A 26,029-nucleotide genomic window follows, 5' to 3' on the forward strand; every position below is an offset into this window, starting at 1 on the left:
GACACCAACAGTAATAATAAAGCAAATAGCCCATGATGTGAACTAATTTTAAGAGCAATGAAAATATTTATATAACACACCAGTCTACTAAATCTGTAGGCTATCTGCAGTGTGGGTGATGGCGCATGCCATTGATCAAATGTAACAAACAGCCAAGCACAGATCAAAATGACCAGGATGTTGCAGGCTACACAGAATTCATAAATACTGTTATCAGCTATAGTACAGTCAGATAAACTAAAGACAAGCATATAAGTTTTGGGGCTGTGAGAAAGGGTGCATCTTCACCTCTGTGGTCAAACCCTGCCCCCTCCCAGGAGACGCTGGCCGAAGCGAAAGGGTTAATTGGGAGTTGGAATTTCATTGCACATCTGTCAGATTTTTAAGCCCGTGACGTACCGAAGGCAGCGAGTGTGAGAGGGGGGAGGAGGAGTGGAGAAAAGAGTTGCTGGCGAAATCGATGAAGTGGCAGGCAGAGAGAGAAGAGGAGGAGGAGGAAAATCTCACGAGATAATGAAAGAAAAAGAGCAGAGCTACTAGGTGAAGAAAGCGAGTCTAGAGCTGGACATTTTAACACAGTAGGCCTATTATTACAAAATAAGGGAGCAGAGGACGCAGGGAGGACGTTGTGTGGGTAACCGTGTGCTTTTGTTGAATGTAGCATCATCCCTCAGTGCACCGGACACATTGTGTGATTCTGCGCGGACGGGCGGACAGACGGACGGACACAGTCACAGACAGACAGAAAGGCTGCTGGCCGGAGACAAGCGATGCTCAGGACGGACAACAACCGCGGATGCGCTCAAATAAGTGGATTATAAAGGTAGGCGTCTTGCTATAAACACATCAATATACGTTTATAGTGTTTTCTGTCTGTATTATTATGTCCCTATAATTCCATGCATGCTTTGTTTTTTTTTCGTTAAAGCGCCGTCAACGCTCGTTGCATGATGAGTAGCGTAGCCTATGTGTGTTGAGCCTCTTCGTTAACGTGCAGAGCTTGGCTAATTCAGTATTAACAACTTTGCATGAAACGAGAAAACAGTCTGTGACCAAGTGTGTGCTTTTATTTACGTGTTTGAAGACACCGGCGTTTGCTTTTTTCTCTCGTGCGTTCAGCGGAATCCGCCTGATTTGTCTAGATATTGCAATTCCCATTGTTTGTGAGTTATGCCTGCAATTAATGGTTTAGCCCACAGACAAGGTTATTGAACTGCTTTCTTTGTCTATAACGATACTTTAAGAGCACCAGGCTAATTCCGCGTATCTTGTCTCATGCAGGCACAAAAGCAAGGCATCTGCCGAAGAACACCGTTCAGCACCAGAGAGAGAGGCAAGGAGTGTTGTTGCACAAATGAAAATAATGTGATAGTTGAGAGGTTCCCACTCGTTTCTACTGTTGCACACTCATTTTACTGGACTTCGAGGGAGTTTGAAGACACTACTTAACTTTATCAGATAATTAATTAGACACCCCATAAGCCAGGAAATCAATTAATTCACTGATCAATAAATCCATACTCCCGTGTAACAAGAGACCTTCCAGACGGTTAGCCTGGCTGTTGAGCAACAATAACAAGAACGCTTTAAATAACAACAACAATAATAATAAAAAGGACATTTTCAGCCAAGAAACACATTTTTTGGGGGATTTTCTTTTTGAAAAAATGGATGGGAGTCTAGGGGAAATGTCCCTCCACAGCCACTCGGAGCTGGCACATGGCCAGGATGGCAGGCCCATGCTACATGCTCGGGATATTTCAGCTGCTTTCCCCAGGCCCTCCCTAGGGGGGCCCACCATGTCCCTAGAGCCAGAACATCGTCCACCAGGCTTTGACCACTCCATGTCAGCGCTGGGCTATGGCGGGGATGCTCCATCCAGCTGTGGTAGCACCTACACCACCCTCACCCCTCTTCAGCCCTTTGATGACAAATTCCACCACCATCACCACCATCCTTGCCTGCCGGTCAGTAACGTCATTGGGAGCTTCACCCTGATGCGTGAGGACCGAGGCCTCAGTGGCAACTTCTATAACCCATATGGCAAGGATCTGGCTATGTCCCAGAGTCTATCCCCACCCTCCACCGGCTCAGGCTTGGGCTCATCCATGCATGGTTATGGGAGCCTGGGAAACAGCCCCAATGGCAGTGGGGGCCAGATGCTTCCTGGTGGGTACGAAGTGCACGGAGGGAACATCTTCTGTCGGACATCAGATTTTGCCCGGGAGATGTCCCCGCCCGGTCTTGGAGGAGGTGATGCTTCGGTGGGCCATCAGCTGAACAAAATGGACGCCCACCAACACGTACCGGGCCACCATCCCCACCTCTACAGCCAGCACTACCAGCCTCACCACCACCCTGGCCAGCAGGCCTCCAAGATGGGGGAGCATCTACACTCATCCTCCTCAGCCTCGTCTTCACCCAGCGAGGGCATGTTGCCCAACGTGCAACCTGGCAGTGCCAGTGGCGTTGGAGGAGGAGAGGAGATCAACACCAGAGACGTGGCCCAGAGGATCATCACTGAGCTGAAGAGGTACAGCATCCCTCAGGCCATCTTTGCAGAGAGGGTCCTGTGTAGGTCACAGGGCACACTGTCTGACCTCCTGAGGAACCCCAAGCCCTGGGGCAAGCTCAAGTCCGGCCGCGAGACCTTCAAGAGGATGTCCCGCTGGCTCCAGGAGCCCGAGTTTCAAAGGATGGCCTCACTCCGGCTGGAGGGTAAGATCTGCCTTCGCTCTCTGTCTACTCACGCACACCCATGCACAACTACTGCGCACATGCACATGCATGCTCGCACGTGCACACGCAGGCACGCACACACACACACACACACACACACACACACACACACACACACACACACACACACACACACACACACACACACACACACACGTATGTGACTGTGTGTGCGTGCACAGACACTAAAATATGATCAAAATAAAAAACACATACACAAACCCACACACACCTTGTTTTCCCCAAGCACCACAAAATTCTCTTCTCTGAGTTCAGTATGCTGCTCAGGTCAGGATTTGAGGAAAATCTAAACAATCCTATTGATATTTCCCCAGTTCATGCCACTATCTGGCATAATCTTAAACACTAGAAGGAACTCAGGCATACATCGAGGACAGTCCAGACAGAACAGGCCATATGTCCAGTCCTTTGTTTACTTTGCTCACACACTGCCCCTATTGATCTGTACAGTAGCTCTAATCAAAAGAGCCACAGACATTTGCCCTCTTCTTAAATGAACCATGAAGATCAGCATGGGCAGCAGTTGGAAATTTAATCGCTTTCCAGTCCACAAAATAATTTGTGCAGATGTGCCATTCTGGAGCCACTGATTGATTCACACAGTGATTTATATCTGCTCTGGGCTTGGCTGAAGTTGACTTGGCACGGCAGTTGATGTAAATTGAGATTGAGCATTCAGCAGACATTTCTTATCAACATCGTCACAGAAGCAATTAATGCTAGGCTAAAAATGAATTAGTTTCTGTTGTTTTACACAAAGGTAGGCTACTATACACTTTGTTTTGTAGTCATTCTCTACAATATTCTGTAATATTGGAAAACAGAGTAAATGATTGGTTAAGTGGAAGAGCATGCAGTATTCATACTGACTTCTAGGAAGAAGATTTCTTTTTTTTAAAGGCAGAATGTAATCTGCTGCTTGACATTTGATATTCTTGGGGGATATGGATTGAAGACAAGACAGCACGGTGTACAGTGCAATGTTACAGTGTTGTGCCTCCATTGGGACCAAGAACCCATCTGATACACGAGGCACAGAAAGAGATCCAAGTGAACACAGTAATATGAGATGAGCAGAGGGGAGTGTGTCTGTGTGTTTCTGCAAGTGGGCTGCTCACTGTGGGGGTCTGTGAGCAGTACGTGTGTATAAGCCAGCCCAGTTGATCACTGCTTTTCGCTCTCTGTCAGCAGCTCAACTGATTAAGCCCAACAGCACAATAGGGTTCATAGGTAATGATTGTGCACTCTTGCAATCCCCTCACAATTATTGATCTTTGATTGTTCGGCTCTCAGAGCACATGTGTACAACCTCCGTTCAACAAAGTGTTACACCAATCACACCCAAACCAGTTACGAAGTGACGAATTAAGCTTGGAGATACTGTAATTGTGTAGAAATGTTTCTTTAAAGACCGCTGGTTTATGGGCACTGTTGTGCAGCTGCAGTCTTTATGCAGTGTATTCAAGGTGCATACCCGTTTCCATTTTGCAGAATAGAAGTGAATGTTACCTTTTTTGTCTTTATCTTGACTGGAATGCTTTTTTAAATATCCTTTTAGCTTATTTGTCGTGACAGACATTTTTTAACAACCGACCACTAAAAATCTAAGCAGCAGATCAATCATGCTCATAAAACATTAAGAGCCCTATGCAGAGAATGTATTACCAGCATATATACTAACATTTGACAATGCTTTTCTCTCACTCCCATATGGCCTAAACTTGCATATTTTAGTTCTTGGCAAAGCCACAATTTGGACAGCTCGGCACTTTTCTACATAACCTACTTTCCAAGAGGGTTTTTTTCCTCTTCCCCTGGCCAACCCCCTTTTGTTTAATTACAAGTCTCTATTGATTTCCATGGGAAAGAGCAGCACGCCTTGCCCACACACACCTCGGCCGCATCGGCAAATCGAGACTGGAATTAGAATGCAGAGTGCCCTGTGCTCCCTAGTCTGAAGATAACTCAAGCACTCTCTGCTTTACGCAGAGAGTTTTAAGATGATCCTCCCTAATGCACCACTCGCTTAAACACATACCATACCCCTCAACATGACAGTGTCAGCCAGCAATAATCTGTTATGATATTTCCCTGCTATCTGTCCAGTATTGAGGGCTGCTGTGCAGAGCATCTGAGGCAAATGCAGTCAACATAATTATAGACGTTTAGTTGTCATTTTATTTTCATAGCCTACATGTCTCTATGCGAAGACACTGTACAGTAGTTACACAGAGCAGGAGGTGATCCCTTGGATTTATCTGCAGTATGTGGTTTGTGATGGTTATGCTCTCTATTGGATTGCACTGTATATGAGATGCATCTTCAGCCCGACCTTAGGCTGTGTGGAGTAGGCAATCAGGATTTAGCCCAAGAAGGAGGCAGGCAAAGCGGGATAAAGACCACACAGCCGTGCTCCAACACTTTAAGTCGAGAGGAGGGGGATCAGGGACTATAACTTTAAAGATGATGGCTGAAGCCCTTGACTAAAGGTCTAAATGAATAAGAAAGGTCAATGTGGTTTATGTGTCGGCTGCACTGCATGCACCCCCCATCCCCCATAGTAATGAAAGCCACAAAGACCCATCCATTGCTGCATACAGTTCACATTCGCTTAACAAAGCTCAAAGGTCACAGAGGACAGCATTATGCATATCAGGAATCGTAAACAACCAAATATGGCCTTAACAGCTTGGTCCTCCCCAAACAAACACAGTTGATTTATTTATTTATTTATTCTTTATCTGGTTCTAGCAGCTCCCCCACTCTGGTGCTGAAAGGGTTAACCAGCCTCTGTGGGTCGAGGAGTCTGAGCTGCACAGATTTAATCAATAATTTCTATCAGCCCCTGGCCCAAGAAATCAGCAGGGGGTGGGCTGGGGCTGGAGGGGTGGTGGGGATGTTTGGGGGGGAAAGGAGGGGGGGCAGGCTGTGAGGGGGGGTGAGGGGGGATGTAGGTTCAGACGCCGGGGGGTAGGGAAAGGGCTTTCGATCACGTTTCAGCAACACGAGACAGGGGCATACATCATGATTAGGGGCTGTTCCCACGATCATAAGAACCCTATAGGGGAATATTTATGTCTCCAGGAGTAGCCCGAGTGCCAGGGATTTATAGCATGGTAATTGTGAGCCTTTTACACATGATTACAGCATAAGGAAGCATTTACTTAATGGTCGGCGTTATGATCGTCGGTAAGGATTGGGAGGCACAGGAGGGACGGAGGGGCGGAGGAAAAAGAGTGGTCGGGCATCCTGACTCCTCCATCAGCCCATAAATCCATGGTACAAGCAAGCTAACCACCGCTATCATGTCACTCCTTTCATTACTACATGTACTGTAGCAGTGAGTGCGCCATAGAATGCCTTCTGCACACTTCTCCAATACAGGTGCAGCCGGGAAGGTGCATGTATTCACTGTGAAAAATGCAACACTTGGAATATAAGAAATTATATTATTATAATCTATATAATGTTAAAATATTGACATATTTGATATTTCTGACATCTTGGACTGTTTGGATTTAATGAGACATGGTTCGATACCTCTCAGAAATGCAAATGAGCTGTAGGCCTAGATGTCTATTAAAGCAAACGGCTCCTCTGCACTATCAAGTTGACAAGATTGCATCCTCTAGTCAACTGCTTCCTTCAGATGGTGATTGGAAGTGAATATACACCGGGAATTAACATGAGATTTATTTATGTGATTTATCAATGTATGAGTTTCAGTCAGAAATGCAGGTGGTTGTCAAAGCAATCAATGCTATATGGTGCTCTGTAGCAGTTTCATACGTGATGCTCTTTGTGATGATGATGGCACTGGTGTGGAAAGGACGGCATTAAGGTCACACTTATTTCTCAAGTGCTCTACTGATGAGAGATATTTGCCACTATGTGGTTGCTAGCTACTGAGGTGCTCGTCATACAGTAAACATCAGTATCAGTGCACAGCAGTGTGTGAGATGTTTCTCAATGGGGAGATATAAGCCAATCAATTGAACGTCTCAGTGCTGCTTTGGGACCAAAGGTATATAGCCTTGTTGTGCGTGTGTATGCGCGCGCATGTGTGTGTGTGTGTGTGTGTTCGTGCATGCATGCGTGCGTGCGTGTGTATGTTCCTGTTCCTGTGTGCGTGTTCCTGTTATGTTCCTGTTCCTGTGTGCGTGTGTGTGTGTGTGTGTGCGTGCGAGCGAGAGAGAGAGATAGAGAAAGTATTTAAGTGTGTGTGCATGTACACCAATGCTTACATTTAAAAGCCAGAAAAATGCCACCACACATTGCTGATTGAAACCTCTAAAAGTGTGCATTTGGTTAATTACACGAGTCGCCCAAATATGTTTTAGTCCACTTAGGGTTTCTAAACACTCTGCCGACTCTGCTCATTTCACTCACATCTGACGTAACCCCCTTTAATAGAAAATAAATTAGTTCTCCCTAAAGTGATTATCACTCACTCTCGCCGCCACATGTAAATGACTTTTATGAGAAACTAATGATGTTGAAGTGTCTACTAAGGCTAGGCAGAGGGGAAGTGGAGGAGACAGAGAGAGCTAGAGAGAGAGAGAGAGAGAGAGAGAGAAGAGGATGCGTTTGTACACAGAGACAGAGATTGGTATTGTGTTTTCTGTAACTTTAGAGGTGGTGTAATGGTCCTGGCAAAGTTGACATTTTGGTAACCTAGGCAATAGGCAGCATCATGTAATAGTTATATTATTGACCCCTATGCAATACTAAAAACCACTGTGAATGACCTAAAACCTACTGAACCAGTTTGCCATTTTTGTTTTTTAGTTATTGTTTTTATGAGAAAACTGAATCGAACTGAATCGATCGTAATTGCTAGTCATTATTACAAAATTAGTAAAAAGTGCAGCAAAGGCATTGCAGACATTGAGCTACTAGCTGTTAGGAATTCCTCATTTACAGGGGCACTGATGGTGTAGTGGTTAGGCTTATTAGACCAAATAGGCTCTAATGCAAGTTGTGGGTTCGATTCCCTAGCCTTATGGCCTTTGCCGTGTGTCTCTCTTTTCCTGTCACTCTTCACTGTACTATCCAATAAAGTACGAAAATCCTCCAAAATATAGAAATAATATATTCCTTATTCCAACATATTAATGTATTCATGATTCATGGTGCATTTAGGCATCATATACTCTTGCCTACACTCTTGTTCTTAAGGGTACCATGGCCAGTAAATGGCCAGAGTTGCATTTCGGAAGGTTGTGTTCACTGCAGAAATACTAAATACAGTCTCAGATATATATACATAAAGAGAACCATAGAAGTCTAGAACACTGCATATTAGCTCACATCAGACTGAAATTATATATATATATATATATATATATATATATATATATATATATATATATATATATATATATATATATATATATATATATATATATATATATACATACATACATACATACATACACACACACACACACACACACACACACACACACACACACACACACACACACACACACACACACACACACACACACACACACACACACACACATACACCATAACATTTTTATCTGAATGGATCAAACAAAAATCTATTCAAATGAACAATCAAGATTTCAAAAAACAAATGATAATGTTCAAATTCAGATTTTTAAAGTCCCGCGACGCAAAGTAATTTGAAATTACTCCAATGAGTCAAGTATCAAAAAAGTTAAAGTAATCTAAAAGTAGTCGAACCAAAACATTGTAGATCTTCTATTTTCCAATAATCAAGTAATCAAAATTTGCATTGCTCAAAACGGGAAAATATATATTACTCATCCTTCAAGACAGGAGGCCACAGCAGGTTCCTTTGTCCAAAAGCTCTGAATTGGTTCAGAGCTTAAACCGTCAGAAATGTTCGACCAAACTTCCTTTCTTCCCCTTCACAAAGTTCTTCGGTCAAACTACTCAGTGGTTTAACAAGGTCTGATTCTGGTTTTTAGCCTTAAAAGAGCCTCTTTCACAAACCACCGCTATACGCTTTTTGATACCTAAAATAGAATCCCTGACCACCTCACTTCCTGTACTTTTATAGATGTTCCTGGTACATCACTTCCTGGAACTATTGCTATAACTTTTCACCACAGCTCCCTCTATGATCAAACCTTGTGAACAGAAAATGAATTACCATGGTTAAACTATACACAAAACAAAACAAAACATATTTTCCGTACACAACATTTCGGGGTTAAATATTCAACCATATTTTACCCAATATATTCCCTTGTTATCACCCAGTATGTTTCATTTTCTTACAATACTCATAACAGGACAGGAAATACATTTCTTAACACATATGTGTATACATATACTTCGAACATTTTCAAAAATAGCCTGTAGAATCTCACAATGCATCGCATTGCGACACGTTGTGAGCTTGTAGATTAGGAATGCTTTTCTAAATATTTGTTAATTTTTAATGTTTTAAAAGAAATAGTAGATCTACAAGTTCACAACACACCATGAAGCTCTGTAGAGGTTGTAGCTTTTTTAAAGCAATTTCTCGTTAGGTGGCCTGCAGCCAGAGTCTATGACAATTTGGGGGTTCTTGAAAAGAAAGGATTATCTCACCATTTTAGATGCTCCTACAGTGTAATTTATTTATTATAGCCCTAGCATGAAAGTGTTTGAGAACCCCTGAGCGTGTATGTGGTGAGGAGCAATGACCACAACAGGAGGGGTGGTAGGTTCAACAATGAACATAGTCTGATTTCAAAACATCTCATTCCCAAATCTCATCTCATCCACAATGCTGTATATTGTAGATTTTCCTCAAGGAACTGATTCTTGAATTATGAACATAATCAGTCTTGGCTACATGAATACCGTGAAAGTATTTTTCACAATTGCTGGTTATTCACTAAAATTGGCTGAGTTTTAAAACTTTGGCATCGGGACAATTTATAAAAAGTACATACAATAGTTATTTGATTTTCTAATTTGTATACTAGTTGTTGCACTTTCTTATTTAATTCAGTGGGAAATGCAAAATAATAAAAGGATAAAGAGTGGATCATTTAGTAAATGCCACCTTATTTCATAGATTTAATTTATATGACATACTGTAACTGTAAAAAAAGAAAAGAAAATATGAATACTTATTGCATTAGTTTCGTGCACTTATTCAATGGAGAAAGGGGCCATTTATCATCTATAATTAGCTCTTCTAAGATATATTAATTGTGTGAGTATAAGGTTTTATATTGTCTATACACAACCATTGTGTATAAAGACCCTGGTGATAACATTGGAGATTTAGCTGAGCCTAGTTATCTAGTTTATCCAAGTAGGCCACAGCAGCTCACTGGCAATAAGATGTGATCGCGTGAACATCTTAATTCCTTTACTGTGCAATGAAACAAGTCGCTGATTCACCTCTTTTAACTAATCAAAGTTGCTTAGCTAATCTGTTTTCTTTCAACAAATCCCCTTTCTCTTAGCTAATCCATTTGTCCTAGTTATGCTACAGTCTGTTAGCTAACCAATCCACCCCCCTGAATTGTATTTATTTATTTGATTCCATTTTATTTCCCCATCTGCCCTCAGCCTGCAAGCGGAAGGAGCAGGAGCAGAGCAAGCTAGAGCGCAACCAGGGCCCCAAACGCACCAGGCTGGTGTTCACTGACCTGCAGCGACGTACCCTCTTGGCCATCTTCAGGGAGAACCACCGACCAGCCAAAGACCTGCAGATCACCATCTCCCAGCAGCTGGGCTTGGAGCTCTCCACCGTTAGCAATTTCTTCATGAATGCCCGCCGCCGCAACATCAACAAGTGGGCAGAAGAGGGCCGTCCCTCCTCCACTGGCTCCTCGGGCTCCAGCGTCTCATCCTCCGCTGTGTCCTGCAGCACGGCCTGATGGAAGAACACGCTGGAGATGCAACACGGGAAGGTGCTGAGGGAGCAAGGGGGCACATAGACTGGTCTGGGCAGAGATCAGCCGAAATAATGTCCTCCTCGTTATCAGGGAGCGACCGAGGCGGCTAATATTGAAGTTTTTATGAAGTATCTTGAAGCATTTTTTCAAACCAAAGTTGATCTCCCCCTTGAAATGGAAGGGGGCGATACCCAGAATGATATAATTGTAGGATATGAGGTCCTACATTGTATAGTCAAGGGTGCATAGTTGATTTGACTTGAAGAGTCACACCCTTACACAGACACCATCTCATTATTTTGATTATGTAGATTAGAGATCATGAGGGTATTGCAAATCAGGAGGAAGAATATTTTGATGTACCTTCAAATCTAAAGTCATCTCTCCGATGTGAAGAATCAAGAGGTGTTGCTCACTCACAGCTGGAGAGCTCCATTGTGTAACTTCCTAATCAAAATGTTCACCATCTGTTAGAATAATTTAATTCCCCATGTCCTTAAGCCCTATTTTTTCTCAAGAATCATGGTGAAAAGAGAAAAATAGGCAATTTTTTTAAACATCACATACAAGCTTTTTTCTGAAGAACCTACTACCCCTTTTCTTAGCATATGTTGCCATGGTTATGGTTCACAGGACTACAGAGGTGTTCCAAGTTCCAAATCCGGAATTATCAGGAGGTTTCCACTGTGTCCATGACTCTCCCAGCTGTCAATCATTACTGTCAACCGGAAACCTTGGCTGTCCTTCCCAATTTTCTGTGAAGACGGTCCCGACTTGAATGAATCAGAGTTTTCAAGGAGGGAACTGTTCGTGTATCTCACCGTACACTGGGACAGGATCAATAAAAAGAGGCAAAGGATTCCGAGGGATGTGGGAAGCCGAGCCTCATCGGTGCAACCTTCTAGCTTTAAGACACTGACTGAGCTTCCAGTCAAAAGCTCCATAGCCATTTTTGACTGAAAAAGAAGAAACACCCTTTGAACACAAAGGCTCTGGAGGAAAGACGTACAGCCGACACAATGTATAGTGATGTTGTAGTATTTCTTTTTTCCACTTGCATATTTCCAAACAACTCAGCTGAACACACCTCTGCTCCATTGCAAAATCTTTTTTTACAGATGTCTAGAAAATGGAGGAATGTGATTCTTTCAGCCCTTTTGTACAGATATCAAGCACATCACTCTATTTATAGAAACACGTTGGAAGTGTGGGGCAGTTGTTCAGGCCCTGCTTGGCGTGCAAGGTCATTTTTGGTCCACAAAGGAATGGTTTTTAACATGCCTCCTTATAGCCAGTTGAATTGGAGCAAGAAGGTTTAAAATGCAATTTGCCGATCCGATCAACATATTTATGACTGCTTTTGTGTATTTATTGTTTTTTCCCTTTTCCCCCTTTTCTCTCTATTTATTTGGTTATTTATTTATGCTATCTATATACTGTAAGTATTTATTTAACAATGCTTTGTATGTCTGTGTGAAACTGAAGACTTTTTCCTGATGGGCACTTTTAGCTGTAGGATCCCATCGTAATACCAAAGATTAAGATTATCCTCCCTGAATGTACGACCTGAACCCCGTTCCCGTATTCCCCTTGTTCCTGAACCCTTACCAGTTCCTGTATCCACCCACACCCTCACCCAGTGATGTTACAGTATGTATCTCTATCTTTAAGGCCTGGCCTTTGTTTTTGTTTTTAATGTAGAATAATGGGGATTTCTTTACTCTTGCAAATGTCTCTATGGTCAGCTGTTATGCCAAGGCCAAAGCTTGTTTGAATGTTGTGGTAAAAATAATAATGATAATAATAACGATGATAATAATAATAATGATGTGACATCCCATAGGTTCACAGGTTTCTTGTAAAGTTGTGTTCAAACCAATGCCATTCAGCAGTGTGCACTGTGTCCAGGGGGACCCACTTAAAGCGGTGTACGGAGGCCTTTGAGTGCGAGTCCTTCAGGACCACATGCAAACGTGTATTGTGCATCTGCCCGGGGACTGCATGGCTGTGACTCCCCTCACTGATGCAGCACAGACTTTCTAGTCACTATGTCTGTGTAATATCCGTCTTCCATGCACCAAACCCTTCTCCCAGTTATCTCAGTTCCAATAGGTTCTTAGGGCTGTGTCCCGATCTTCTGTGGTGCTTAGTGCTGTGTGATTCCCTGCACTTTTGCCCTGTTAAGTTTGGATTAACGCAGTTACCACACAGCACGTGACTCATCTGACCATTTGTAAAATGTGGCAAAAGAGTGTGTCTGAACCGAGGCTGAGTTTGACCAGTCTCCACCCTCTGTCTGTCTTTAACATTCGAAGGGGCGTGTGCTGCTGGGCCCCCTTTCACAGCGTGCACTTGAAAGACGGGTGGTCATGAAAGAGGCCATCGACTTTTTTGCTGACTTCAAAGAGGGTTTTTTTTCATCCCTGGTCTCCTCTCTGGATACATGGTCTGGGGTCCGCTCTTGGCCAGACCTGTGGGCTTTAGGGCGCATTCACAGGGGGCGGGAGGGAGATCAGAGAGTGAATCATCTAGAATGGGAGGGCGGGTTGAAGGGGGTGGGGGGCATGGCAGTGAATTAAACTTTAATGAGCAACAATTGTAAGCATGCTGAGAATGAAGGGGGTTGGAGGTGGCGGCATGAGGTTGGATCTGGTCCATAGATGGAAAAACACTTTCCTTTCCTGACACTTTCCTTGTCACTCATCATGGTACCTAACCTGAGACAACGTGACATATAGTAGGGTCCTCTTTTGTCATACTTGGCCGAGTCCGAGTCTGATCCAAAGTGGAGACCAAGCTATTTGTATTTAACCAGTCACCTTCTGCTCTGCGTCAACTGAGGGGAGTCCTCTGCCTTTCCAGGTCAGCATGAATTCTGTAGTAGGCCAATGCAGGTCATCTATGCTGCCAATGTAGCCTGCGGCACCCCCTAGTGGATTTTGTATAAACTTGACCCTGAACTGAGGGCTGCAGTCGGGGTGAAGGCAGTCTAGTCTGCTGGGAGCATAAATAATAAAACAGCAAAACTGACGGAAAGCAAAGCATATGGTTAAAATAGTGTGTTGAGTGAGGTTTAGAGTAAAACAACCAAAGATTGTTGGGCATCTGCTGAATCATTGTCTATTATGGGTAGGTTTAGCAGATCCCTATCTGAAGTACTGCAGAACTCAGAGGATCTAAAAAGCACCTGTGTGGTTAGGTTCTGTGTGCTAAATATTTTATGTTGCATAAACAGTATTATCTTAAACTGGAACTGAGAAACTGACATGAGGCGGTGTCTGTGGATGGAAGTCTTATGACTGTAAAGCCTGATTTATACTTTGTCGTATGACGGTATCACGCGCCGAAAATAGCAAGCTGAGCTTGTAGATCTGCCATTTTCAGCGTGCGACAGTATAAATTAAGCATAATTGTTCCCCATTTGTCCCTTCCACCTGTGTGTACATGAAGACTTTACCCATCTACCTCAACTGTGTGCGATGTTGTGTGGCAACGATGTTCCTTAACCAAAGATTCCATCCTGTCAGGGTGTCTGTCTATCTAGTTACCTATCTATCTGTCTGTCCATCTGTCTCTTCATGCCTTTTATTCAAAACCAAAATGTGCTGGAATCAATCTGTTACAGGAGCCAACCAAGCCCAGCCAAAGCTTATGTCCAGTATGTTAGAGTGTCATATTTAGTACATATTCTGTATATAATCATTTTCAAGACCAAAAAGAAGGAGGTGACAATCCAAGCAAGGAGGATCTTGCTGTAATCAACGTTGCCTATTCCTTGTTTTTCTGAAAACTCGAATCATGTGACTTACTGTAACAGAAAAAGCCCAAGAATCAAGCGCTCACCCAAACAAAGGTCAGAGGAGACAAAAGCTATTTTTCCACATTTGTAAACCACCTCACCCCACCCTCTCTTTTTTCCAAGATGTTTAGTGTAGTTGAAATCCTGTTTGATCCCACTGTTGTAAGTAGGAATTAATGAAATCCATACAAAAAGCTTTAAACGGGGAAGAGCCGAGGGAAATATTATATTTGACTAAGTCTGCGTTTCCTTGGCTTGGAACCAACCCACCATGCTTTATCGTGCCATTCTTGTCCATGTGTTAGACTTACTATTGAATGTGGCTAACCAACCAAAGGCTTTGAAAAAAGATACACAACACTTTAAACTTCAATCATGGTGGGACATTTTGTATCAACAACTAAAGAAAATCCCTTTGAATACCTCATGTGAAAATTGTTTGTTGTGATGTTGCACTAAAAAATAAAAAATGACTCATTTGTAACCCAAAAGTGTATTTTGGCTTGGTGGTGTTATTCTGTTATTTTATGGAGCACTGGAGGGTTATTATGTCAGAATCACGGACTGTTTTGCATCGCGAGCTTGTAGATCAGCCGTGAGGAAATGGAGTCATAGATGGGGAGCCCATATAGGAAAGTATAGAACAGACCACGTCAAACATGGGAGAGGAAGTAATCAGTCCGCTGGGGACTCTGTGACATGTTTGTTCGACATGGAATCACCCCGCAAGCTACGAATCAATGAATCCATACCAATAAGCGTCATCGGGTGAATACAGCCTCTACAGCCATCTACAGCCATCTCATATCTATGGCCTCTTCTCTCCTACAGAGAAACACCACATACACAGTGTTTCAACTCAGTAACATTTGTGTTAATTAATCAGAATCAAATCAACAGATTGTGCATCTATGCAACAGTATGACAAACGCTCTGGTGGTAGAACTTAACTCTGGGATATGGTTAGAACAATTCTGCCTATAAAGGGAGTTTTTATAGTTTTTATTTCCATAAAATAGTTTATTGTTGACCAAATTGGCCAAATATCTTAGAAAAGTACAAATGAAATACAACAGGAAAATAAAATAACATTTAAATGAATCATAAAAGAAAAGGGATCTATTATGTCCAGTATTGCTTCGATACAGTAGTTTTCTTGGCCAGTAACTACATGACTGGATAGCAAGCATAATCAGCAATGCCACACTGGTCCCTGTTGTTGCGTGACATTCGGATGTAACCCTGGTCTCCAAACTTCTCTCCCCAGCTAGAAAAACAATGGGTGCGTCATTCTTCCAGGAAGCTAATGGTGATGCTTATTACATCCATATAAAACATTCAATAGTTATTTGCCTGGAAATTATCTTCATACATATATTTTAAGGATATACAGTATGTAGGCCTATATTCTGTTGTTGATGTGATTTGACTCTTGCACTCATAATTAGACTCACCGTAGATTCTATGCAATATGTAAAATTGATGGCACAGTGGATTCTCCGAATGAGGCCTTATAGTACCATATCACTAATTATATAATTTAAAATGAACAGAAAGAAAGGCAGATGGAGCAGTCCTATGGACTCTACATCCACTTAGTATACATAAAGCAGATGGGCACTGGAAGACCAATTAAGTGTGTGAAATCCCTTTACCTGTTTTTAACCAACCAGTAGTCCTGTCCATTCAATGTTCCATAACCCACAGCCAGGACCGCATGGTTGACCTTCTGTGAGCAGCTTGGGTCATTGTAGACTCCTGAAATGATGCAAGACAGGGTATTGTGGTGAAATGCATTCCGTTTCAAATCTATGCTTTCATGATAAATTAAGCAGGGTGAAATGCATTGTCTTCAATTACTTTCTGGCTTAGTCACATCATTCTATGAGTCATTTTTGTTAGGCAAATTGACTTAAATAATACATTTGATTTAAATTAATCTTAAAAGCACATTATTAGCAACATTATTATTATTACAATTATTACAACATTGTTGTAGTTATTATTGTTATTATCGTCACAATTTTATTATAAGAAAGAACTCCCCTCTCCTCTGTAAGGATTATTATTATTATTATTAATAATAATAATAATAATAATAATATGGACACATTAAAAAAAATGCAGGTACTTGTGTATGTAAGAAAGAAAGAAACTTGAATCTGAATAGGGCTATGAAGTTATTGTTATTATTTATTGCTCATTTATTATCATACATTAAATGTTATTAAAAGTTTTGTATTAAGATCTATGAATCCAATGAACCACACTCTCTAGTCCAGTGCAAAGTCTTAAGGCCATTTTGCAACCCATGGGGCCGGCTGACAATGTGTTCCCTACCGCTGCGGTAAAAGGTGAACGTGGGTCGCGAGGCATCGATTGCCACAGATACGGGTCCGATGGTGGCTAGCTTCTGCTTCAGCTCCCCTTCATTCCCCTGAGAGATGAACCCGTAGTGGGAGCAGTTGGCTGCACGGTATGTGGGATCATAGTGGCACTGTTGTTGCTGAAGTGAGACGAGACAACAGGGTCAATCCTGTGCAAGTGAACCAGAAGCAAACGGATTCATACTTTGTTGCGCTGCAGTGTTCCACACTGATGTCGCACACTGAGAATAATACTACTACATAAAGTACAGGGCATCCACAAGCTATGGAATCCTAAAAACGAAATCTAACTTATTATTATCGGTGGTCCCAGATCCCAAACACTGACATATGAAGAAATGTGTGAAAGTCCAACCTGAGTTTACAAAAAAAATCAGATGGTTGCACCTACAGAAGAAAACAAGTATTTTGTCTAATGTAAGTTTACAACATGCAAAAAAAAGAGAGAAAAAAAAGGTTGTTATTATTGTTGTTATCGTCACAATTTTATTATTAATAAGAACTCACCTCTCCTATGTAAGGATAAGATGCATCACTGTCAACACCATTATTGTCAATGACATACTGAAAGGCTTGGTGCATGTAGCCTCCACTGCAGCCACGGTTGCCGTATTTGGACGAGCAGTCCACCAGGTTCTGAGGGCTGAGATCTACAAGTCTCCCAGTTTTCTTGGCCAGCTGGCCCTCCAGAGCCCCTGCAGCACTGAACGCCCAGCAAGAGCCACAAGAGCCCTGGAGTCAAACACATACAATGGCTTTAGTATTGCTATAATATGCATCAATTATTGGCATAATGTAATTCATTCTAATCTTCAAACGACAAATTGTACAAACATAGCGTAAATAGACAATCTCTACACATTACAATGATACACGTTGTGAGAGTATAGATACGCTATTTTCTCTATTCCGAGTATGACAGGCTTAAGTTGTATTAAAAAGAATATATTGGAAAACTCCCCCCTGTCAGGTGTAAAGGAGCAACTTGGACACTCAGGCATGAAGGAAGCATGAGTTCAAGTCCGTTGCTCTCCCCTTGTCCCCCATATATGGGGACTAGGTTGGTGGAGGGTGTGTAGAGCCCAGGATCACATTAGATGATTGACACACGGGTGAAAAATGGGTTACAAAATCGTGGGATAAAAAATATTGAAAAAATAATATATATATATATTGGAAATACAGTAAGTGAGCAATTCTTTGGTGACATTTTGTGGAAGTTGTTTACACTCATTGAGCAGGTAGGCCAGAATGTGTCTGTGGAGGGATAGACACCTTTTCAAAGTTCAATGTTTAATTCACTGGACAGTGTCCAATACCAGTAAATCGTAACAAATGTTATACAGTATGTCATTGCATTCATTGCAATACAGTGCAAAAATAAACTGCTCCAACAGGTGACGGATGTGTGAAAATACATTAAAGATAAAAAAATAATAAAGTATCTACAGTGTCAGTATCTATCTCGACACAATGCAGTGTGTGTGTGTGTGTGTGTGTGTGTGTGTGTGTGTGTGTGTGTGTGTGTGTGTGTGTGTGTGTGTGCACGCGTGTGTGTGTGTGTGTGTGTGTGTGTCAAGTAGTCTAACAACAACTCTGGGACAACTGATACAAAACCTAGGTGTGTGTCAAGAGAGGAACTGTGACATGTGTGGAACATACAGCTATATTATTATTAATTTTTAAAGTTTTGACAAATTGTCCAACATTTGGAATCATTTTGAAGACATTTAACAATACAAATCTTCTCTTATGCTCCATTCACAACATCTTGTCATATGGGGGTCCGCTTTCACACACACATATCATTTTGGGGGTCTTTGATTGAGAATGTTTGTCTTGTTTGAGAACCACTGGTGCAAAAATGTCACATCAGTTTCCATCATTGTTCCCTTGTCTGTTCTTTGACCAACCATGCTGGTCAACCCTGCAGACTATGCTCAGACAGAGCTTTGTTGAGACAAAGATACTTTCTTACCTGCTGTTTGACACGGGTGACACAGTTCCTCTCTCTCCAGTCCATAGTGTCTGGTAAAGGGGCACCAGCAGTGCTCACAAAAGCAGAGGGCTCCCTCTTGAGGTCGGAGGGAACACGGAATGTAGCAAGAGACTGAATCTCAGCCCCTGACTAGGAAAGGTTGGCAACAATCAAATGTAGCATTTACTGTAGTGATACAATGTTAGTCAATATATAAGAGGGCTATGGAAAAAAGTGCATTATCATTATGATTTAGTTAGTTAGACTGATAGACTGAACCAAGAAATTTGAAAATGAGTAAGAAAATGAAAAGAGTGAGCATGTTCATGTAAAATGTTTATATAGTTTCAATAAACTTCTTTCGGTTTTGGAAATTATTTTTTTGGAGTTGCTTGTAGCTCACAGCATCAATGAATCCCATAAATGTATATGAACAGACAGTTGGTCTTTTCATCATTACACACATACCAATACAAAGAGTACAAACAGCTAGGACTGTTTCCTTCTTTGACTTAATATCCTACACATCTGAACGATAAAATGTGCTCTATCACACCTTGAGTTTGAAATATTCAACCATGGTACTCTACTACTCACACACACTTTAGCTGTGAACTATTTAAGTAAAACATCTGAGTACTTCTTCCAACATTAATCTATGAGCTGATAAACTCTTACCATGTCTCCCAGGTGGTTCATGCTGAGGTCGTAGGTGTGTAGGCCCATGGAGGCCTCCAGGTTATGGAGGGTGATCAGTTCCAAGTTCTCCTCCCACAATTCCCGGCGGCCCAGCTCCTCCACCTGCACAAATAGACCGTGCACACGCACACACACGCACACACGCGTACAGCCGTACACACACACACACACACACACACACACACACACACACACACACACACACACACACGTAGACGCACGCATGCACGCACACACACACACACACACACACACACACGTAGACGCACACATGCACGCACACACACACACACACACACACACACACACACACACACACACACACACACACACACACACACACACACAAAGTCAATTCTTCCTCCTTATATTCAGTTAAAAGATTTAATGCGAGACTGAGAACAAAAAAATATATATTAGGGTTATATATCTTCTCTTTAAAATACAGTAATTTATACATAATAACAAATTTAGTATACAGCATGTGCATAATGTATTACCTGTGACTGGTAGTTCTTGCCATGTGTTTTCTTCCACAGCTGCCAGTGCAGGTCCAGCTTGCTGTTAAATGTGGCCACAGTCAATCCGCACAGAGAAACAAGCAGCACACTCCCCAACATTGTCTCTGTGAAGACAGACAATTTAGACCTGATGAACACATCCACACATGCATCAAAATATTGTCTGTCAAGAGTCTCAAGACTGTGCTATCATGAATAAAGGTGTGTAGGATAATTTATAGTAGAGGAATGTCGTGGAAAATTTCGACTTGCTTGTGTAAGCAAAGAATTCCATGAAGGATGAAAAAAAGACCAAAAGCGTTTTTTCTTCTTCAAATATTTCAGGAGAAAAACAAGCAGCCTCCCATTGAAGTTTCCCTCAGTCCTACCCAATATCACATGTTCAGATAAACTTATACTTATAACTTATAACTTATACTTATAAGAGGTGGGGGTCAGAGACAGATTCAAATCACACCCAGCTCAGCTGTCCTGACATGAACATCATGAATGGACCAGTGGACCAAGCCGAAAAGTGCACACAATTGACCAACTAAAAAGTTCCACAGACAGACAGGAGCCATTGACCCAAGTCACGAACAGCTAGGTCGGGACCAAGCCCATCACTATGCGCACACAACTATTGGCATCCCAATATCTGTCAATCGGAATGCCCCACTCTCAGTGGAGAGTGACAGATAGACCGGAGCCATTGTCATATAAGACTTCACTGTTTGTAGTAGACTGAACTGGAATTTTCCTCATGGTAAGCATAAGATTGTGAACATTATTGTTTCGAAAGGGACTGCCGTATCACATACTCTGTAAATTGATTGATTGATTGAAAGTTTTATTTCACCAGGCCCATTGCAAGATGCTGTACTGTCTCAACCCTAAGCCATTCCAGCCTATCAAAATGGGCAGGGGTGGCCTGGGCCATGGCTCAGCGGTCCAGGCACCTTGGCTGGTAATCCAGTCTGGCAGTGTGCCGCTCCCGATCCTGACGGCTTTTACATTTTATATTTAAAAAATATAAAATTAAGGCAAAAGCCACAAAAAAAACATAAAAAAATGGGCAGGGGTAAGGTGGGTTCTGGGAGTGAGTTTGTTTTGGGTGTGGTGAGGTGCATGATCCATAGTCGAAGAAACCTTGTATGAGGGCTGCTGTGAGTGTATTTGTTGACCAGTAAGGAGATCCTGTACAGGAATCTTGTTCTTTGGTTGACCTTTTTTTTTTATTACACTGGTGGCCATTTTATCCCGGAAAGATTTGCCTCCAGGATGGAACCTAGGTAGGTAATTTACGTGTGAAATATTGTCACCCACTTTAACTGAGAAGCCGTCAGCCTTGCTGATTACTATTTTACTATTTGAAATGGATTCAGTTTTTTAGGTGTTATCAGCAAGCCAGGTGCAGATTCTACAGAGTTCAGAGCTGAGGTCTTTTCAACCTGCAGACAGCTTGTTCCTGTCTGAGACCAGCAGTGCCAAGCCATCCGCAAACAGGAACAAGTTGCTGATGTCATGTCATTTAGTATGGTCACCAAATTACTGGACACCCTTAGTGACTGGTGTGGTGAGTGACATCAGAGGATGAAGGTATAGTCAAATACGCAAAAATGTATGATAAGATAATAGTCTTTACATACTGTATAGATAGATATTCTTTGGCGATTGATCTCCTTATATTATACATATATTATTATATATTATATTATTATAATGACATGACAAATTAAAGGAAAAATCTGGTTGAGTGGAGAAACATATAATAAATGTTATTAAATTAAATAGCAATTAATTATTATTTAATTAATAATCATTAAATCTGCTTCCACACAGGCAGACACAATTTAGCAATTACAATCCTATCATGTTCTATATGGCACAAGGGGGAAAAGATCACAGGCAGCAGCAATGTTTTGAGCTCTGTGCCAGCTCTAGTTCCTGTGAATTATCTTAGAACAGTAGCCTATATTTGAATGTGTTTAGAAAAGGGTAGAGACATGGGTCACGAACATCAAACTAGTTTAGTTTGCCACAGTGAGTTGGTGACTGTCTGGAGAGAGAGAGAGAGAGAGAGAGAGAGAGAGAGAGAGAGAGAGAGAGAGAGAGAGAGAGAGAGAGAGAGAGCTTTTGCATTGCAGTTTAATTTCTCTAATTTCGTCCATAATACGGGCAGATGCAAAAGATACAAAGCTACACAGTGTAGCCTATTTGTATCTGTAGCTTTTGCAGCAGCTACAAACGTCGGATGCTTCGTGTCAGGAGGCATCCTTTGGTTAGACATTGTTGGTCCGACCGTCCGACTGGATTAAGGTTGGTGAGGGGTGCGTTAAGGGTTGGGACAGGGTTAAGGTTAGGTTTAGGTGTGCTGCCCCGTTGGATGGCAGCTGCCTGGCTTCCATTGACAATAACTGGTGAACTGTAGTTTTGCCTTTGCATACCCGTGTGAACGCAGCATATGAGACAGGCACTAAAACTACCATGAGAAAGGACTATAACTATTCATAATTATGTAGAACTGTAATAATAAGAGTTGTCACTCTCAACATTGTAAACTGTGATTTATAACATAAAAAACACTATCCAGCTTCACGGCTGGGAGCAATCAAGCCTTTCTTAGTTTCGCTCAATTTAAATGAAATAGAATAGCCTACTGAACCCTAAAGTCGAAAAAGCAAAACATGCATGCAAATAGGCTACTTATTGACATTCAATAGAGGTTCAAGTAAAAACAAGGTCTAATATTATATTTTGCGTAGTCATAATTGTCATTACAAAAACAATATAGGCCTAGCCTACTTACCTTAATGTGTCGGATTGTATAGTGTGACTGTGTGAGTGGGTCAATTGAGTAGCCTACACTCAGATTACAACATCCTGGTTCCTGGTTGTCTATATGACTGAATTGTCACGTTGGGTAATAACCGTCCACCTACACCACTCTGAACAGTTCCTCTTTTTGTTTTCACTCTTCCTCTTTATGTTAGACAGCATTCTTAATTGTCACGTTCTGAAGCAATTAAGCTACTTTTGAGGCCTGCTGTCGAGGCGGTCGAGAAAGCTAAAAGTAAGTGTAGGCCTAGTTATCAAACGTTTTTATGCCAAGGTCCAGGACCCCTAAATTAAGATTCATACTCCTATTTTAGAGCCGAATAAAAAGAGTAACAAGTTCACAAGCATCAAATCATGACATGGCAGGCATTTTTGAGTGGTGCAACCACTCCAAGGAACAGCAATGTCCGTGTTCACCTATGTGTTGGTTCACCTATGTGACGTTAATAAGCACCAGTATGAGGAGTACCAGTAGGGGGCTGGGCGCTGTTGTGCTAGAAACAGAGAGAGAGAGAGAGACAGTGCTGCACTGTTGCCTATGAGAGAGAGAGAGAGAGAGGAGGGGGGAGAGAGAGGGGGAGTTGCACCACTCAGTTCACACGGGTGTCATTTTAATGTTTGTTTAACTAAAAACAAACATTAAACCTGTATTGGAGGGGCTCAACGACAGGGGTTTGATCCACTACTACGTCATATTTAGCGGAATTTCTCTGTTCATTGTCAAATCTTTGTCAAATGGCAAATCTTGATGGCAAAGTGTGGGGACAAGATTTATCGGACATTTGACCTAAATTCCCCTTTCATTGTCAATGGTACATCTTGAGACGTGTGGGGCCTCAAAAAAGAAGAAAAATAAAAAATCACACTCAAATGATTATCATCACATCATCATACATCACATTCCGTGCTCAGCCAATCAAATCTTTTGTTGAAGATTTTTGCCTAATGACATGGTCAAAATAGATACGGCATCTTAGTGGATAATGAACCAATTGTCCTTCACTCTGACATCAGACATGTCAAAATAGGCCTGTAGATCTACCACCTTCGGCATGGTACACCAATCCATGATGGATCATAAATTAGGCATAAATGGGCATGTGTCCATTATCATTTAGCCCATCAATGAGCTTTAGATCCTCCAGGTCATCTTTGATTACCTTGATCAGGTGACTTAGACCCTCCTGCTGCTGTTTCAGGTGTTGTTTGATTTCGCGGAGAAATTCTGCATCAACGCTGTAACGTTCCTCTGATCTCACTGCCCTAAAATGGCTTTGCATTCTCTTTTGCGCCATCAGCTCATTCAACCGGCCCTTCATTTTTGTTGGCGCGTTGAGCTCAGAATCAATGGTGTCTAACTGCACGCTGAGGTGCTCCTCGTCTGTGTCAATGGCACAGCCACTCTTTCTTTGGATCTCCTGCTTGATAAGCACCCGTAGAACCCTGTGAGAAAGGTCCATTAGCCTTTTCTTGTACTGAGCGATCTTGCTCACTGTGGTAACCTGGTTCTTTTGCAGGTCACCAATGTCATTTGAAATAATATCCAGTCTGATCTGGTGCTGTTTAGTCATCTGTTCCTGGATCTTCATTCTGTGCAGCAACTCTTTAAAACCCTCCATGGGCACTGCAACGAGTTTCTCAGGATCAGGGTTGTCAGCCTTGGCCTGTTCCCAAATTATAGTGTCCATACCTGCAGGGGCATTTTGCTGTTTGAGCTGTGCAGGTGAAAGCTCAGTGCGAGGGACACACATAACCACTTCAAGCTGTTTGAGTTGGACCTCGACCTGGGTCATGCAACTGAAGAATTTGGTTACTGGCATCCGCCTGGATATGCCATTAGGAAGGAAACGTTGTACCACATAAATTATCACCTCTGTTTGGTCATCAGGAAGTGCTTTCACACCCTCTACATTTACAGCAAGTGTCTGCTCGCCTCCCAAAACCTTATGGAGAGCCTCCACCAGCTCCTTCAGCTGAGATCTGACATCAGCCTCCTTTTTATTCAGGACCAAAGATACCAAACCATCCTCATCCTTACTGCCAGGGATGCGGCAATAACCCACTGTCTTGAACCTGCAGAATGGATTCTCCAGGGTGAAGTCAACAGGTGATGCGTTGGTGTTGGTGTAGTAGCCCTTCCCAGTGCCCCAGTAAGCTTGCAGTTGGTTCCACTTAGCCAGGATGGCATCTCGCTCATCACCCAGTAACGTGGGAGCCGATAAAGCTGTGACTAGCTGGTTCAACTGGGTGGGCTGACCCTGCTGCTGCTGGGCCTGCAGACCAAAGAGGCCTCCTTGCTGCTGCTGAGTTGGTGCTCCAAAAGCACTTATACCCGTTCCAGTTGAAATTCCGGTAAAAGCAGATGGAAGCCCGATGGATTTGTTCTGGGTGTTACCAAATACACCTGATGTGTTGGAGGGAGAAAAAAGGGTACCCTGAGCAGCAGCAGATGTAGTAGTGTTTCCAAAGCCACCAGTGGGGGTAAGAGTACCAAATCCTGTGTTAGCACCAAAAAGTCCAGATGTGCCTGCAGCGGGATTATTCGTAACGCCACGAAATGTGTGGGCCATGGTTCTACTGTAAAAAAACTTTGCAACCCTGTTTCCAAAAGCACTTATAAGTGTTATCTAGCATACTAAATAAAGTTCAAGTTACACGTCCACACATCTGTGATGGGCACACAGTTATGCCCATATACAGTATGGATTTGACATTTGCAACGTGTTGTCAAAACAACAACCTTTGCAATAACGGGCCAGAGTAACGGGCGTGCAGATATGCCTAAATATGGACATATGCAAATCGGCATTGTTAGGCAACAGTTTCTGTTATGTCTGATGTCACGTGCCTATATATGGAGATCCCCAATGTCATCCCCAACCCAGAGGCCGGTTGAGTGACACCTGACCGGTGACATTGAATGGGACTGATGGTTGATGGGCCACAGGTGTGGCATGTCACACTATGTGTGTATATGTATTGTTGTCTACTCTACTGTGAAGGTCTGAAGAAGGGCTACGACTCAAAACGTTACCACTTTAAGTAAAGAAATCTCGGAGCAGTAAATGGTGTGCGGATTGTTTCATTTATTTACGGTTGAGTGACATCACCTTCCTTTTTCTCGCCACAGGCTGTGTGTTGAGGACAATGGTGTAGTTACTTCAAATATCTTGGGG

General features: G+C 42.4%; 3 protein-coding genes across 3 annotated transcripts; 1 reads left to right on the forward strand and 2 right to left on the reverse strand.

Annotated features, from left to right (window-relative positions):
* Nucleotides 1–1,667: 1,667 nt before the first annotated feature.
* onecutl (one cut domain, family member, like) lies at nt 1,668–10,634 on the forward strand (the record flags this gene model as incomplete). Its single annotated transcript, XM_083760560.1, has 2 exons — nt 1,668–2,718; nt 10,324–10,634. The coding sequence occupies 2 exons, from the start codon at nt 1,668–1,670 to the stop codon at nt 10,632–10,634; spliced, it is 1,362 nt and encodes a 453-aa protein (XP_083616686.1).
* Nucleotides 10,635–15,381: 4,747 nt separating this feature from the next.
* On the reverse strand, nt 15,382–22,850 carry LOC310855642 (cathepsin S-like). The gene is made up of 8 exons (XM_083760735.1): nt 22,825–22,850; nt 20,016–20,140; nt 19,495–19,617; nt 18,817–18,966; nt 17,346–17,570; nt 16,792–16,957; nt 16,107–16,209; nt 15,382–15,718 (listed from the first exon to the last, which is right to left on the reverse strand). Exons 2-8 carry the CDS (start codon nt 20,133–20,135, stop codon nt 15,619–15,621), a joined length of 987 nt encoding a protein of 328 aa, XP_083616861.1. The 5' UTR covers nt 20,136–20,140; nt 22,825–22,850; the 3' UTR covers nt 15,382–15,618.
* A 1,085-nt stretch (nt 22,851–23,935) lies between these two features.
* LOC310856691 (nucleoporin p54-like) lies at nt 23,936–25,423 on the reverse strand (the record flags this gene model as incomplete). The annotated part of the gene is made up of 1 exon (XM_083762162.1): nt 23,936–25,423. One exon carries the CDS (start codon nt 25,421–25,423, stop codon nt 23,936–23,938), a length of 1,488 nt encoding a protein of 495 aa, XP_083618288.1.
* Between the last annotated feature and the right edge of the window lie 606 nt (nt 25,424–26,029).

The sequence above is a fragment of the Protomyctophum parallelum genome, assembly GCF_964188405.1.
Source record: "Protomyctophum parallelum genome assembly, chromosome: 3".
Lineage (NCBI taxonomy): Eukaryota > Metazoa > Chordata > Actinopteri > Myctophiformes > Myctophidae > Protomyctophum > Protomyctophum parallelum.